Source organism: Stenella coeruleoalba (assembly GCF_951394435.1).
Source record: "Stenella coeruleoalba genome assembly, chromosome: 11".
NCBI classification, from domain to species: domain Eukaryota; kingdom Metazoa; phylum Chordata; class Mammalia; order Artiodactyla; family Delphinidae; genus Stenella; species Stenella coeruleoalba.
The window spans coordinates 38,650,031-38,666,655 of record NC_137157.1 but is presented as its reverse complement, the minus strand read 5'-3'; the positions used below and the strand labels follow the sequence as shown (position 1 = coordinate 38,666,655).

At 39.5% G+C, this 16,625-nt stretch overlaps 1 protein-coding gene across 3 annotated transcripts in view; it reads left to right on the top strand.

Moving 5' to 3' along the window:
* Positions 1–3,304: 3,304 nt before the first annotated feature.
* Positions 3,305–16,625, top strand: part of OTOGL (otogelin like) — a 355,766-nt gene continuing 342,445 nt past the window's right edge. For all 3 annotated transcript variants that reach the window (XM_079936918.1, XM_079936917.1, XM_079936916.1), the window contains exon 1: positions 3,305–3,401. In XM_079936918.1, coding sequence (XP_079793044.1) covers positions 3,358–3,401 — 44 coding nt within the window. In that variant the 5' untranslated portion in view covers positions 3,305–3,357. The remainder of the gene's footprint in view (positions 3,402–16,625) is intronic.

The window sequence follows — 16,625 nt, the reverse complement described above, 5'->3', positions numbered from 1 at the left end:
TGCAAAGCTAGTGTTTTTTCACTTATACATTGTTAGTTATTGTATGCTATTAAAACTTCTTGAGGTACCCGCACAAGTAATTTAAAACATTTCCCCCAACCGAAATCTCATTCTCTAAGAGAATCCCTTACTCAAGATTAAAGGCAAAATTTGTCAACTCAGATTTTTAAAAGTACAGGTTGACTTGCTATGATATTTTTCCCTGTGTGTTTTTTATGTAAGGTGAATAAAGAAAAATTTGGGAAAAATAACCTCTTCTCTGAGACCATTTAGTTAATTTAAAACTTAACACTGAAAGTAATGTTACGTTGGAACTAAAACGTTGTAAAGCAATGTACTAGAGACCCTGGGGCAACTTCAATCTAATTTAACTAATAAATATTAAGCTCATATTATGAGTCCAGCATTGTGTTAGGAATACAAAGATGAACTTAACATGGATGTTAATGCTGGGAGGTAATTTGGAGATAATTTAATACAAACCTCTCAAGAGACAGAGGAGAAAATTAAGGCCTCCGAGAGATGAAGTGGCTTTCCCATAGTCAATAGATAAGTAGCAGAGCCAAGAGGAGAATACTTCAAGTTTCGTATTCCTTGCCTAGCCTCACGCTCCCTGCCCCAAAGGTTTTACAAAAGATACTTGGTACAGTTTTTACATTGACTAGAGCTCTTGTGGTTGGGCAATTCCAACAAAGCAGGTCGGGAAAATTTCCATGATAGTCAGCATCTCAAAATAGCAGCAGGTCCGCGCAGCTTTGTTCCTAACTCTGCAAGAATGAAAGAAATTCTAATTATACAACTAGCCCTGGACAAATAGTCCCTCTCAACAAACATTTGAGTGCTTACTATGTGCCTCGCTCTGTGTTATATCCTAGGAATATAAAGTAGGCTGAAAACAGTTCTTATCTTTAAGAAGCTAGTAGTTTCTTAAACTACAGAGGAAACAAACACGTAAGGAGAGAATTTCAGTGACATTACACAGCCCAAACCAATGCCTTGAAAAATGCATCCCAACATTAAAAAATTTTCTTAGTTTTAAGGTGGTTTGGCCAGGGCACAAATACCCTAATCCTACTTCAACACCGTTCCATAAAGTTCTTGTGGCAGAAACAGATAAAAGAAACAAATGCAAAGTAAAGCAGAGTTCGCACTGTGACTCCTAACCTCAGTGCAGAGGAATATGACATACTGACCTATTGTTTCAAGGGAGCAACCGTTTTTCTAATCTAGTTGATTTAAATGGCCTTAGGCCAAAGCACCATCAAACACTTAAACCCACGTTTATTCTGGTCACATGGAACAAAATTAAGTATGAGACTGAGGGTGATCTAGCTGTATAAGGCCCCTGACATGCTGGGCCAGTCCCAGCCTTATGCTCTGATAGCTCTGGAAAGGAGAGAATCAGAGAGCCCTACTTCTGATATTTAACACTTGGAAATCCCACCCACTATCAAATATGGCCTGATCAGTGACTTTTTCTTTTCCTTTTTTTTTTTTTTTGGCTGCGAGGCATATGGGATCTTAGTTCCCCGACCAGGACCCGTGCCCCCTGCAGTGGAAGTGCGGAGTCTTAACCGCTGGATTGCCAGCGAAGTTCCTGATCAGTGACTTTAAATTGAATCAACTCCTCCTCTCTACTTGGACAGTTTGGTGCCCTTGAATAGGCATTATTTCCTCCCTTCTTCCTGTCAGATAATCTCCTCAAAAACTTCACCTGAATTTTATTTACAAAACTTTTTTTAATGTTAGCCGATTTGTATCAATCTGTTTCATTATACCCTATCACCTATTATGTTTATATATAAACATATGAACACCTAAGATACTTAGTCTAAGTTTGCTCTTCTAAGTCAACAGAAGATTTGAAAATTTGGACAGAGGAGCTGATCAACCATATAAGAGCTTTAAATAGTTTTAGATGGGTCATGAGAAGTGGCATAACCATTCTGAATGATTACAGTGCTTCAGTTCTACTGTGAACCCATTTTTATTTTTGAAACTCATTCGCCCAGTTAACCTTGGCATTGCCCAAGAAAAAGTCTGACGGAATCTGATGATTATCTCGCAAGGAAGCACAGAGCTACATACAACAAAAAGCAACAACATAGCAACTTAGGTCCAGAAAGCTTTGCTTTTAATCTCATTTTTCCATAAACATGCTCAAATCCATAATACAAGGTGTTTGCTTTTTTAAGTTTATCACTTTTTTTTAACCCCCAAATAAACTTCTTAATGCGTTTATTTTAAATTTGGCGGGGGGGTGGGGTAGGGAGGGGCGACATTTGAGTTTCCTTGCGAAGAAATTAAAAAAAAAAAGAAAAAGTGTTGTGTGTCCCATTCCTTCTACCATCTCCACCAGCCAAATAAGTATGTGCTGCGACGGCATTTCTGTTGCTCTGAAATGTTGAAATAGATACGGAAAAAAAAAGGCACCGGAAAAAAAAAAAAAGGCACCAAGTGTTCATGTCGAGTGAAGGCACGCAGTGGGCTCCAGAAACCTGGCAGGTGGAGCATCTCGCGTCTGGAGTCTCGCGAGGTGTCGTGAGGCGAACTTGAGGCTCGCGGTTGTATGGGTTGCCGGGTGGAAGCGGGTTGCTGCGTCAAGACCTCCCTGGGCGGAGGGGTTGCGGAAGAGTGCCTACGTTCTGTCCCGGAAGTTGTCTGGCGCTGGGACGTCTTCTTTCAAGCCTTTGTGCTCGCACGTATCCCCCACGACCTGTCTGGGGCGCCTGATGTGGTCGGAGGAGTCGGCGGGCAGGTGTGGAGGTGCCCGGAGGGGGAAGGCCTGGCCGCCCGCGTGGGCCCTCAGGTCGGCTGTGAAGTCAGAAAGACTTGTCGATGGGCCTTCACGACAAACATGGGGGTGCCGACCACCTGGGACCCCTCTAACACGTGGCCCCGCTTCCTGTGCAGGACCCCTTAAATGGCACCAGCCCCTTGTTGCAAACACCGGATCTCCGCTCGTTGACGTGCTCCGCGGGTCGGGGCTGGCGGTCAGCACGCAACATAGGGGCAGCGCCGTGATACTCTGGATGGATCCGCGAGCAGCCGTGGCACGCAGTCTTCGAAGCGCACGCCCCGCGTGTGCTACTCGGTGGCGCCACTGCCTGGTGGCCACCTGGAAGCCGGCAGCCACGCTGTCCTGATCTTGTTGAGGTACTGCGGGCCCTTGGTGACGTCGGGGACGATGATGGGGCTGGCGCTGGCGGGTCCAAAGCACCACATCCTTTAGGCGTCGGCCGCATCCCACTCGTACTTCTCGGTCACTTTGAGGCCTGCTCCTTGAGTTCCTGGCGGGCAGACACCTCGACCTTGTCGGTGTCCTTGGCCAAGCAGTCGGGGAAGCGCCGCACCTTCATGTGTAGCCGATGGTGCTTGTTGGAGGCCTTGGACAGGCCCAGGTAAGTCTATCACTTTTGAATGGTATCGGGCTCTTAAATTTTTGTGTCAAAGCTCAGTGGTTCCCCCCACCCCAACCACATTTTTATACTCCCATGAAAATAAGCATTTAATTCGCTTGCTTTTCAGATTACAATATGTAGGAGAGTTATTCCTTCGATTTAGGTATTCAGTTGAATTGAATACACGTTGATTGTGAGCCTGCAGTGTGGCAGGCCCTCTGCCAGGTGCTGGGAATACAAAGGTGGGGAATTCATGGTGTGCAAGGGCAGATAGAGCAGACAGCTATAATAAAATATTCATCAATGCTCTAGGAGCAGTAGGAGCACAGTGCTAAAAGAAGGCAGAACATGGAGGCATAATTCTTCCTGGCTGAAAGGGAGAGCGGTGCTAGAGGAAAGCAGCTGTTGGGCTCGTTGCCACTACAATACAGCGTCCAATTTCAGCTCCCCCCACAGTGCTTCTTGACATTCTGACTTTAGACCCTATCCAGCAGTTTCTTCCATTCCTTTGGCTGACTATTCCAACATTCACAGTCCTTTATGTCATTCAACCCTTTTCATTTGTTTCATCTTCCTTTGCTCCTTGCCCTTTTCCCTTACAGCAAACCACCAGACTTCCTTGTTCACAGAGCAAATAATTTCTCACATGAACTCCCTCAACTTCCTACTGTTCTTCTCCATTTCCCCAGCCCTGGTATTTCAAATGACACTTTTTTTTTTTTTGAGTGAATGCATGAATAAACAAACATATTAGGCACTATTTGTGGTAGGTGCTGGGGATACACATGTCAATAAGTTAGGTTTCTCTCTGCCGTCAAGCCAGTCACAGTGTAGTGGATTCACATCTGTTACTCCCAGCTATGCTTTACGCTTGAGTTCTAGACCCATATATTCATTGCTTTTATGATATTACCATCTGTTTGTCCTCCATGTGTCTCCACACTAACATGTCCAGTACTGTATCCCCTTGCTCCCATGTTTGCTCTTCCTCCTATTTTACCTGATTCAGTGAGTAACTGCATCATCTGTCTAATGGTTCAAGCCAGAAATGTGGTGTTCTAATTAATCACCAATAGCTATTTATACAATTCTCTTAATATCGCTCATTCCCTTTTGTCCACTCCCTCTGCCTTTGTCTTAGGACCCTTATTCATTTATCTCTTGCTTGAATTTTTGAAATTGCCAGCCTGGTGGCAATTACTTTTAATTCTTTCATCTAATTCCTTGCTTATCAAGCTTTATATCTAATAACAAGCTTGTATAGCTACTTCCTGATTTTCCAGATTTAGGCTTTATTTATTTACCGGTCACTTTAAAAGATGGAGATTTAGCTCTTTTTTTCATCTTCTTCATACTTACTACACACAGGACTTCCTTCTGAACACTGAGTCTAGCAATTTCATTATACTTTTATTCTAATTAAATCACTATTCAGTATTTACAGTATTGTAGCTATGAAAATGTTAGTCACAACTGAGGTTTGTAAAATATCCATTATTGTGTTTCCTTTCTGCACAACTCTTTCCCCTGGAGATAATTTCTACAACTTTTTGATCCCTTTGTTTTCTACTAAATTGAACCATATGAAATTGCCACTTTTATTAAATATTAGCATTATGTGGTTCAAGGTAGAATGTTCTTTTTACGAATCCAAATTCAATTCTCTATCAGTTGTCCAAATACCTCAGTACTTTTAGATAACTGAAATGTTCTGTAATTTTCAGCTTCTTGATACCTTCTGATGGATTAAGTTTCCTTTTCATTGTCGTGCTCCTGAAGAAATCTCTCCTGGAGTCTTCTGACTTGCCCTAATCTGGACTAGTTGTTAGCTAAACCAGGGAGACAACTATCATCCTAGGGCTTTTTTCACTGGAATCCTGAGATCTGTCTCTTAATATACTGCAGCTTCCTATTTCTTGGTTTATTCCCTCATTTTGGAGGATCACATCTTCTGATAGCTTCCTGAGATAGAGTGCACAAAAGGTAAAGTTTTCAGATCTTGCCTGTTTAAAATATCTTTATTTGGCCCTCTCAACTAATTAGTTTGGTGTGCTATATCATTCTCCATTGAAAATCTTTTTTTTAAAGAATTTTGAAGGTGTTGCTGTAACATCTTCTGTCTCCAGGTTTGCTGTGAAGTCCAAAGCCATTCTGTTTCTTGATCCTTTGTTTCTGACCAGATATTTTCCCCCAGAACCTTTTCTTTTTCCTAATTTTCTGAAATTTTATGGTATTGTACTTTGGTGGGCGTCTATTTTCATCCACTGGACTGAAAACTTAGCGGACACTTGAGTCTCACTGGCCTGGCCTGTGTTTCGTGTTCACCTCTAAACAGATCATGGTGGACAGGAGGATGCTGTGCACTGATGGGCCAGTTCTAGGTCATTTGTCCTTCCTTGGAACTGATAACTGAGGTTGGGGGTACATGGACTGACAATACAGGAAGGGTGGCTTCCCAGGGAAAGCCAGGATGTTGTTACTAAAAGAAACACAAAAGATTGGGCAGACAAAACTAGAGATGTCCGCTATATAATGTAAACAAACTCTCTGTATGTGTAACTTAAAAAAAAAATTGTTCTATATCTTTATTTATTTATTTATGGCTGCACCACACGGCTTGTGGGATCTTAGTTCCCTGACTGGGGATTGAACCTGGGCCCATGGCAGTGAAAGTACGGAGTCCTAACCACTGGACCACCAGGGAATTCCCTGTATGTGTAACTTGATGGAAGCCTAACATGTAATTGGGTTGCTGAGTTCTGAATGACTGAATTTGCTGTGGTCCAAAGGGTGTGAATGACTGGCATTGGTGGTATAGTGGTGAGCACAGCTGCCTTCCAAATGGTCTGAATGACTTCCAGTGACTTACATTCAGCATACAGTACTAAGAATGCAAGTCATGATAGAGTGAGGTAGTTACTTATATTTTATAGAGAGCATATTAACTTTGATTTGTTTTTTCAGAAAATATTTTAAAATGTCTAATTAAATGGATTCTGCAGATATAACTATAAATTTATCTCTTTCCCCAAAACCTGAAAATCAGTGATCATTTACATAATGCTGGTTTACAGAGTAAATTGTTTGTGTGAAAGAATTGGGACTATGTTCCCAGTTTAGGCCAGGAGCATGTTTACCACTGTCTCTTGCCAGGCCTTGTCTTTGCAGAGTCCTTGTACAACTAAAGGTTTGATGCGCTGTTATTTCTCTATATCATTAGGGAATGAAAACTCATATTAAAAAGTTACAGGACATGCTCTGAGAACAGTAAACCTCACAGCCAACCAACAGTCTTTATTAGAAATGCTGAAATAAAAGTAATGACTAAATTTGCATATAAATCTTCCATAAATACAAAAAAAATTATTCAAGTATTTATTATCTCCATTTTATAGCACATTTGCCTTTGTTTAGGTAGTACATAAATCCAAGAGGAAAGCCTGGTGATTATCACTATAAAAAGCATTTATTGAAACTTCCTGTGATAGATACTTGAAACAATAGTGAACATGCATAAATGACATAAGTTAGCAAATGTTAAGGGTAAGCGAAGATAAAGTGCCTTTCATGTTAGGGTTGCCAGATAAAACACAAGAGACTTCATTAAATTTGAATTTCAGATAAAAATAAGTAAATTCTTTAGCATAAATATGTCCCTAGTATTTCATGGGAAATACTTCTGGTAAAAACTTTATTTATCTGACAATCTAATTTAACTGGGCATTCTGTATTTTTACTTGCTAAATCCGGAAAATCAGCTATTCTAGCATAATGACTTAATTTCACATAGGAACACAAAGATTATGAGAAGTTCTGTGTCTATGGAAGCTGTGGCTAGAAGGAATTTGCTGGCAAATTTTCAATTGGTTAGGCCATGTTCCCTTTAAATTCAGTTCAATTTAAGCAACATTTGCAGATGGAGACCTTGGTGCTGGATAATGTAGAGGTGGATAAACTGTTTTCTCAAGAGAAGATGATTTCAGGCCTATAGGGGCAGGTGGTCCAGAAATAGTGTGTGAGGAGGAGAAAGCAATAATGCGATCTTTGAGCAAATGGGGATTTGAGCAAATGTGACTGTCAGGGAATAGTTGGGTGGATAAAATGATGTAACAGATGATGAGCAAGTAGAAACATCACTTTGAAAATGTATAGCAGCAGATATTAGAGAACTCTAGGTGGTTATATCCATGATTTTTAGGCTTGCATCTAGAAAAGAACCTCTCAGGTATTTATTTACATAGCAATAAGCCTGACAGTTTAGCCTAACTTAAGAGTTTCTTCACACCATGGTCATAGTCTGAGAACCTTTTGTCTAAATTATCAATTTTGGGATTTCAATATGCTCTGCAACTTGACTCCAGAAATACTGGATAGCATTTATGAGGCACTGTTCTAAGTCTTTTCATGAATTAAATTATTTATTTCTCACAACAACTCTTTGGGGCGAGTGCAGCTGTTATTTCCATTTTATAGTTCAGGCAAATCAGGAGTAGGAAACTGATGTGCCCATCAGACCACGTAGGGAATGTAAATGTGGGGGGGCAGGCCAAGAGTAAGACAGTGAATGCAAGTGACAGCCTCAGAGTTGGGATGTAACAGGGAGACTCTGGTGAGCTGGGAAGCAGGTGACCCATCTCCAGCACTTTCTGGATGGCTCAGACTTGCCAAACCATCTATTTTTTCTTGAGAAGCTGGAAATCCAAAATTTAAGTGACATTTCCTAATTTTTGAGTGTTAGAAACTAGTTTAAATTTACAGCACTCAAATTAACAAACTAGAATTTGCTTCTGAGCAAATTTTGCCAGCAGTTTGTCATTTCTGCTTTAGATATATTTTGTTTTTACAAGCTAAAAAAGAGTAAATTGTTTTTATCAAAACTGAAAATTGCTGGGCAAATCCTATTATGTAACACCAGCCCCAAATAAACATATTTTTAGACCTTAAGACTAGGTTGGGGGCTTCCCTGGTGGCGCAGTGGTTAAGAATCCGCCTGCTAATGCAGGGCACATGGGTTCGATCCCTGGTCCGGGAAGATCCCACGTGCCGTGGGGCAGCTAAGCCCATGCACCACAAGTACTGAGCCTGTGCTCTAGAACCTGCGAGTCACAGCTACTGAGCCCATGTGCCACAACTGCTGAAGTCCGCGTGCCTAGAGCCTTTGCTCCGCAACAAGAGAAGCCACCTCAATGAGAAGCCCACACACTGCAATGAAGAGTAGCCCCCGCTCGCTGCAACTAGAGAAAGCCCGCGCGCAGCAACAAAGACCCAGCGCAGCCAAAAAGAAATAAAAGTAAATTAAAAAAATAAAAAAGACTAGGTTGTAGCAGTGTGTGATGATCAATATTAAACATGAAAATTGAACAGCTAGTACTCAAAGAAAACAGCTGTTCCTTTTCTATAAGGTGGTGTTTCTCGATTTAAAAAAATATCATGATTCACCTTAAGAAATTAATTTGACATAACATGTACTCTTACAAATCTCTTATTTTATATATAAAAATATTTTCAAGAAAAAATATTCACTCTTACTACCTGTCATACATTCTGATACTTTTTTATTCTGTTCTATTTCACATTGTTTACTACATGTTGAATTGATTTCATAACCCAGTAATAGGTCATGTCCAAGTTGAAAATCTCTGCAATAGAGAACAGTTTTTCCTTCATAAGGATAATACAACTCTTAGCACTGAGTGAAGTAAAACGTAAAAACTATCAAGGTAGTGTGTATCCAATTTCTGTTGTGAAAATTCTGGCAATGAGAGATACCCACACTTAGGTATAATCTAAATGCTTCCTTTGCAGGTTAATTTTGTCTCCCTAAGGGAGTTAGGGCAGGACAACTACTTTTTAAAAACTCATTGAAGGCAAGCGAATACTACTTTTTGTATTCTGCCATAATGCCCAGGTCAAAGTTGTGGCTCAGTTAAAACTTGTTGCTTTGATTGAAAGAATATACTATGGCTATTGGTATGTAGGTTATTGGCTCCTGGCTGATTATTAGAGTTTTCTGGAAAACTTTAAAACAATACGAAATCTTATTCAGGAAAATTATATTTGTATTTGTCCTTTGACACAGAAATTCTACTTCTAGCAATCAGCTCTGGTGGCTAGTTGGTTAATAAACTAATGGTGATACCACCATTTTAATTATTATGCAACTATGAAAAGGAATGAGAGAGATCTCCATGATATATGGCTAAGGAAAAAAATCAAGGTGCATATATTTTTGCAAAAAGAAACACTGGTAGTATAAACAAGGAACTAAAATAGTTGTTATCCATAGGGTGATTTTGGAATAGAATGGAGGGGAAAGGGAGAGATGAGGCTTAGAAATCTAAGTATGCTTTTTAATTTAATTTAGGTTTTAAATCATGTAAGTATTTTATATATTAAAATCATAGAGTTAATTTAAAAAGAAAAATTCTAAAATTGAAAATAGAAACAAGTAAACCTTGACTGTGTATCAAATTGCTAACATAGCACAGAGAAAAAAAATTTATTTCCAGTGAATTTTGAATGTAATACTCTATGCATCCTTAGTGAGATATAATCTAAGGGCTAAAAGAACTATGAAGAAAACTTAAGGGACTTCCCTGGTGGCACAGTGGTTAAGAATCCGCCTGCTGACATGGATGGATCTAGAGACTGTCATACAGAGTGAAGTAAGTCAGAAAGAGAAAAACAAATATCGTATATTAACGCATATATGTAGAACCTAGAAAAATGGTACAGATGAACCAGTTGGCAGGGCAGAAATAGAGACACAAATGTAGAGAACAAAGTATAGACACCCAGGGGGGAAAGTGGCAGGGGAGGGGTGGTGGTGGTGTGATGAATTGGGAGATTGGGATTGACATATATACACCAGTATGTATAAAATGGATAACTAATAAGAACCTGCCATATAAAAAAATAAATAAAATTCAAAAATTCAAACAGAACAAAAAAAAAAGAATCCGCCTGCCAGTGCAGGGGACACAGGTTCAAGCCCTGGTCCAGGAAGATCCCACATGGCGTGGAGCAGCTAAGCCCGTGCGCCACAGCTACTGAGCCTGTGCTCTAGAGCCCGTGAGCCACAACTACTGAGCCTGCGTGCCACAACTACTGAAGCCCGTGCGCCTACAGCCTGTGCTCCGCAACAAGAGAAGCCACGGCAATGAGAAGCCTGCGAACCGCAGCAAAGAGCAGCCCATGCTCACCGCAACTAGAGAAAGCCTGCGCGCAGCAACTAAGACCCAGTGCAGCCAAAAATAAATAAATAAATAAATTAATTAAAACAACAAAAAAAGGAAACTTAAACATCACTTAGTGATTTTTATCGTTGGTAGTGATAATTGGTATTATGTATTTTAACCATTATTGCATATTTTGGGGAAAAAATAAATGTTTAGGGTGATAAGATTTTTGTGTAAGAAGGACACATGAGTATGAAATCAAAGAAGTTAAGAAAAAATCCCTATAAAGTTAAATTTGAATTGTAAATATTGATATTAACTCATTTTGAATATATGTATGTCCTATCTCTCTTTACTGAAAGGGTCTAGAAACAGTGACACCTCTGTAATGCCCAGATTCTTTTTGTTTGTTTAAATATTTATTTATTTATTATTTATTTAGGCTGCGCTGGGTCTTAGTTGTGGCATGTGGGATCTTTGTTGCGGCATGTGGGTTCTTAGTTGCAGCATGCATGCGGGATCTAGTTTCCCAACCAGGGATCAACCCAGGCCTCCTGAGTTGGGAGCTTGGAGTCTTACCCACTGGACCACGAGGGAAGTCCCTGTAATGCCTAGATTCTTGATTATCAAATTCCCTAAAAGGAACCAGATTCACTTAAAAAATGGCTGATTCCAAGTTAAGTCTGAGGCAATTAGGTAAAAGTTGAACTTGCAATATCTTGTGCCAGAAAGCAAGAAAGTCCTCAAATATTGGAGCCATCTTGAAATAACTTCTGTTGATCAAATTGGAACAAAATAAGCATCCCAAAAGAATAACTAAATGATTATAAAATGTAAAATAAATCAAAAACTATTAGTTTTGAAGAGAGAAAGAGAGGGAGAGAGAAAAACACCTTACTTTGGAAATAAGTAAGACATTATCGGTCTTTTTTGAAGGCACTGTTGAAACCAGTTAATGTGTGAAAGCTCCCCCACCCCTTTTTGAAACAAAAGAATGCCAGCTCATCAATATGGAAGAAATAATAGATTAGAAAAAGCACCATTTGGAACTCCTAGTGGAAACTGATTCAGACAAAGATCATTAATAGAAGCCAAAATACATTAGGTGAGAGATTAATGGGGAGGAGGATATTTGTGTAGTGTCCAAGTATCACTCCATAGATTACTTGTTAATTGCAAAGGGTAAAAACCTTACCTTTGCAATGGAGATACCTGATCACCTAGCATAGCTATCAAACCTAGTGTCACTGACAGACAAGCTGAATTATGTGGTTTCAGGTGTGGTTATAGGATTATAGTGTCAGTATGAATTACTTGTGTCGAAAATGTTTAAACTAAATTTAATCAAGTTTTTAGATCTAGTTTCTAGTTTACAGGGAAAAGGAGAATAGACAAAGAACAAGTTTAATGACACCAGAAGGCAGGTCAAATTGCCAAAAGGCCATTTTTTTAATGTGTAGCTACCCAAGGGTTTGATCAGAGAAGCCTGAAAGAACTTTTAGTTTTGAAGGCAGATTAAGCAGGGGTTGCTTCCCTCAGCTTTTATTGAAAACCCTATTCCTTCATAAGGATAACATGCTGAAGCTGCTGGTCTAGGCATTTAATCCAATATAAAGGAATATTTCTTATGTTATACAAAAGAACAGTTCCAATTTCAACATGAGGAAGCAATTCAAATTGGAGAAACAATGAGCTCTACCTAGAATTGAAGACCTTTTTCTAAATAAAAGAAGAAACTGTTTCTGTCTAAATATGGGCATTTTAAAAAACATCTTTATTGGAGTATTATTGCTTTACAATGGTGTGCTAGTTTCTGCTTTATAACAAAGTGAATCAGCTATACATATACATATGTTCCCATATCTCTTCCCTCTTGCGTCTCTCTCCCTCCCACCCTCCCTATCCCACCTCTCTAGGTGGTCACAAAGCACTGAGCTGATCTCCCTGTGCTATGCGCTTCTTCCCACTAGCTATCTATTTTACATTTGGTAGTATATGTAAGTCCATGCCAGTCTCTCACTTCGTCCCAGTTTACCCTTCCCCCTCCCTGTGTCCTCAAGTCCATTCTCTACGTCTGCGTCTTTATTCCTGTCCTGCCCCTAGGTTCTTCTAAATATGGGCATTTTGATTGCTCAGTTCCACTGAGCCCTTTTTGCTCCTTGCTACATTAAGTTCTCATTGAATGTGCACTTGACTTCTTTGCAGTGAAAGCATATTAATCCCTAACATGATTTTTTAAATGTTCTTTAGACCTCTAACTGGATCATTTCTTGTTGATGCTGTTATACTGCTGTGACATTTTGGACTCACTGAATGGCACTGAAAATCAACTTTTAAAAAATTATAATAAAGCTTAGGTGAAATAGCAGAGAAGCATCTGATTCCTTCCTTCCCCACAAAATGGAGAGAGATTAGACTAAGGGCTCTCTTTGGTTCATTGGACAGAGATTGGGGAGATGGCAGAGCAGCTACATCCTGTTTTTGAGCGAGGAGAAAATTCAGGCTCACCCTTTTAGAGCTGCCAGGCAGCATAGCTTCTGAGCAGAACTGCCCTATTATTGCCACTGGCAACTCCACCCTTGCTGTACCCAGAAACACCCTCCAGTTTCCCCTCTTTTCAAACTATGCCATTTTCTTCCCCTACTGGTTAGCACACATCATTACTACTGTTAAATAACAAATAAGTTTTCTTGTATAATTTGGAGGAATCAATTTATAGTCTTGCCACATTCGTGTTAAATCTTAGGTAGTATTTCTATCTTGTAGTGAGGACAAGAACTAGGCTAACAGTAGAAAAATGATTCATGTGTACGTGAATAGAGCACCTGAGTCCTATAGTAATGCATGCTTATCGTCTAAGTTAATAGTTCCCAGTATGTAATCTCTAGACTTGCAGCATCACCATCATCCAGGAACTGGTTAAAATTGCGAACTTTGGGGCCCAAAACTTACTGAATCAGAAACTCTTGGGATAGAGCCCAAGAATCTGTGTCTTAACAAACACTGCAGGTAACTTCTTATGCATACTGAAATTTAGGAACCACTCTAAGCCATGAGATTCCCTTTATTCCTTTAAGTCAGCAAACCTGTTTAAATACCTTCTATGTACTATGATCCATAAAAAATAATATAACAATCTTTGTTCAGAGGGTGGTAATATGGAACATAGGGAGAACAGAGTTTACACAGAAAGCCGTAACAGGCACTTATTATAACCTGTCTTCCCATCTTCCGGGTGTCCCCAACTTAGGGTCTGTGGGTATGAGTGAGTGAACCATTTTAACCAAAGGTGAAGAGGCTAAATTGACATATGTATTTGTAGCAATGGGCAGACAGCTCCTGACGTAGTTGAAGGCAAAGAGAGAGTCCTCAGACTCAGAGTATAAAAAGAAGATCCCATTCTATTTTATAGTGAGAAAAAATAACTAATAAAGAAAATTGCAAAATCGTGGGAGAGATGGTAGGATAACTGGGATGATCTGGTTTGAAGGGAAAATTTAAATTATGCACTATCTGTGTAAACAACATTATCTAACCTTAGCCTGTTGACTCAGCTGGTTAGAGTTCTGTCACAGTTTCAGTTCCCTACAGAGCCTGATAAATTATTCCTGTTCTTGGCCACAATCAACATCCCACAATTCAAAGCATCAAATAAAGGTGGCATGGGGCATTGGGAGGATTGTAGATCATTACACATTGCTACTCCCGGGCGAACACCTGAAGACTGCTGAAGGTGGGCGGTAGCACCATCTTTGTAGGAGGTAGTAGATGATAAATGGTCAATTTCTCAAATTCTTTCCCAAAGCTTTAATTGTTACAGAGTTTTTTTTCTTTCCAGGCAAATTTACCTTTATGAAGAAAGATCATAATAACTTCTCAAGGAAAGTTAGTAACATTTCACTTGGTGCTATTATAATTTTTATGTTAACGTCTAAAATGTCTCATTTGGTGAAATTAGTTCATTAAAATATTTGTATGAGCACATAAACATTTATTTTTCTACGCACATTAGCTAGATCTTGAAGATATTTTTTAAAATTTAGAGGTTAATATCCTGCATCCTGGGACTTCCCTCGTAGTCGAGTGGCTAAGACTCCCTGCTCCCAATGCAGGTGGCCCGGGTTTGATCCCTGTTCAGGGAACTAGATCCCACATGCTGCAGCTAAGGTTCGCATGCCGCAACTAAAGATCCCATATACCACAACTAAAGATCCTGCATGCCTCAACTAAAAAAAGATCCGGCATGCTTCAACTAAAGATCCTGCATGCCGCAACTAAGTCCCAGTGTAACCAAATAAATAAATTAATTAATTAAAAAAACTCCTGCATTATAAGGAGACAGAAATTGCCTAAGTTTTAAATATAGCAGACTACATCCTCTAACACTAGCTAAGGATGCCTCAGTGTTTCCATGCAGAACTTGTTTCTAACTCAGCCTTAGGAAAATTCCTTAAGGTAAAACTTAAACACTACATCTGTCTCTCAGCCGATTGTTTTATAAAGTTTCTGAGTTTAAAGTTACCATAAATGTCGACAGTGTGGTGGAATGTTTATATGCTTGGTTTTTCCCTGCATCTAGTGTTTGAACAAATAGGAAGTTTATAGTGGACATAATAATAACACTGAATGTCAGTGGCAAAAAATTTTTTTTCTGTGTGTTTTCCTATCATCACTCAATACCAAGAACTTCTCCTGTCTGCTTTAAGAAAAAACCCAAAAGATTGCTTTTTTTTTTCTTTTTAAATCATGTTTAATGAAATAAAAGCCAGATATCCGAATACACATAGATACTTCCACAAGCTGATGGCTGGGTGCTTTGATCTTGGGCTATCTCCGTGGAAATATGCCATGCTTTGTGTGCGAGGATAATGTTATTGTCAACTATCATTAAGACCTCTTTTCTAGTAAAGGAGTAAATAATTATATGGAAATCAGAACTTACAAAATATATTTTAAAAAATCTTATAATCCATTAAATAGACTTGGCTCTCTGGTTGAAAAATAACCAACAAAAAGGATTTTGTTTGTTTCTGTTTAAAGTATTATAAGACACTTACAAAGGATCATTTTGATTTTTTTTTTTTTTTTTCTATACGCGGGCCTCTCACTGTTGTGGCCTCTCCCGTTGCGGAGCACAGCCTCTGGACGCGCAGGCTCAGCGGCCATGGCTCACGGGCCCAGCTGCTCCGCGGCATGTGGGATCTTCCCGGACCGGGGCACGAACCCGTGTCCCCTGCATCGGCAACCACTGCGCCACCAGGGAAGCCCCACAAAGGATCATTTTGAGATCTCATAAACAGAATACTTTAGTTAAGGTATCAATATCCTCCACTATAGGGTGGGAAGGAAATAGGAAAGATAAATTTTGGATTAACCAATTTACCAAGATAAATTAGACTCTTCTGGAAACCCAGGATTGCAGCCTCACATGTCTGCAGGAGCCGGGCAAGGTTACATGGATGAAGCAGACTGTGTATAGCATGGAGACAACCTTGAACTGAAGAGCCAAGCAGCACTTAGCTCAATCCATGTAGTAACAAGAGTCCAATTCCAGAGCTTTTGTTTGTCTAGACAAACTCCTAATGAGATTTTTACAAAATCTCCAAATTATTTAATGCTGGGAGTTAAGTAATTTTTAAAAATAATCGTGTTTATTAAACAAATCTGTCTGGTGGATAGATTTGCCCTGTGATCCACCAGTTTGTGATCCTTCATTTTAACCCTAAATTGTGGTATACTCATGTTTCCCTGCTGCGTAAAACATTGAATGCCAGATGTAGATGATCACATGTTATTGTAAAAATACGGAAAAGACAAGTACTTAATATTTGTTGAATATTTATTAGGAAAACTAATACAATTTGTTCATTTTGGGTGAAGTCTTCACCAGTTATCAACACACACACACACCCATTGGCATGTGAACTTGTTTCCACTTAATGAGTGAGATAGGAATGTTAATTTTACTGACCCAACACCACTGACTCACTGGGAAAAAAAAATGGCCTCTTTCTTTCTCATTACACACACACATGCACACACACGC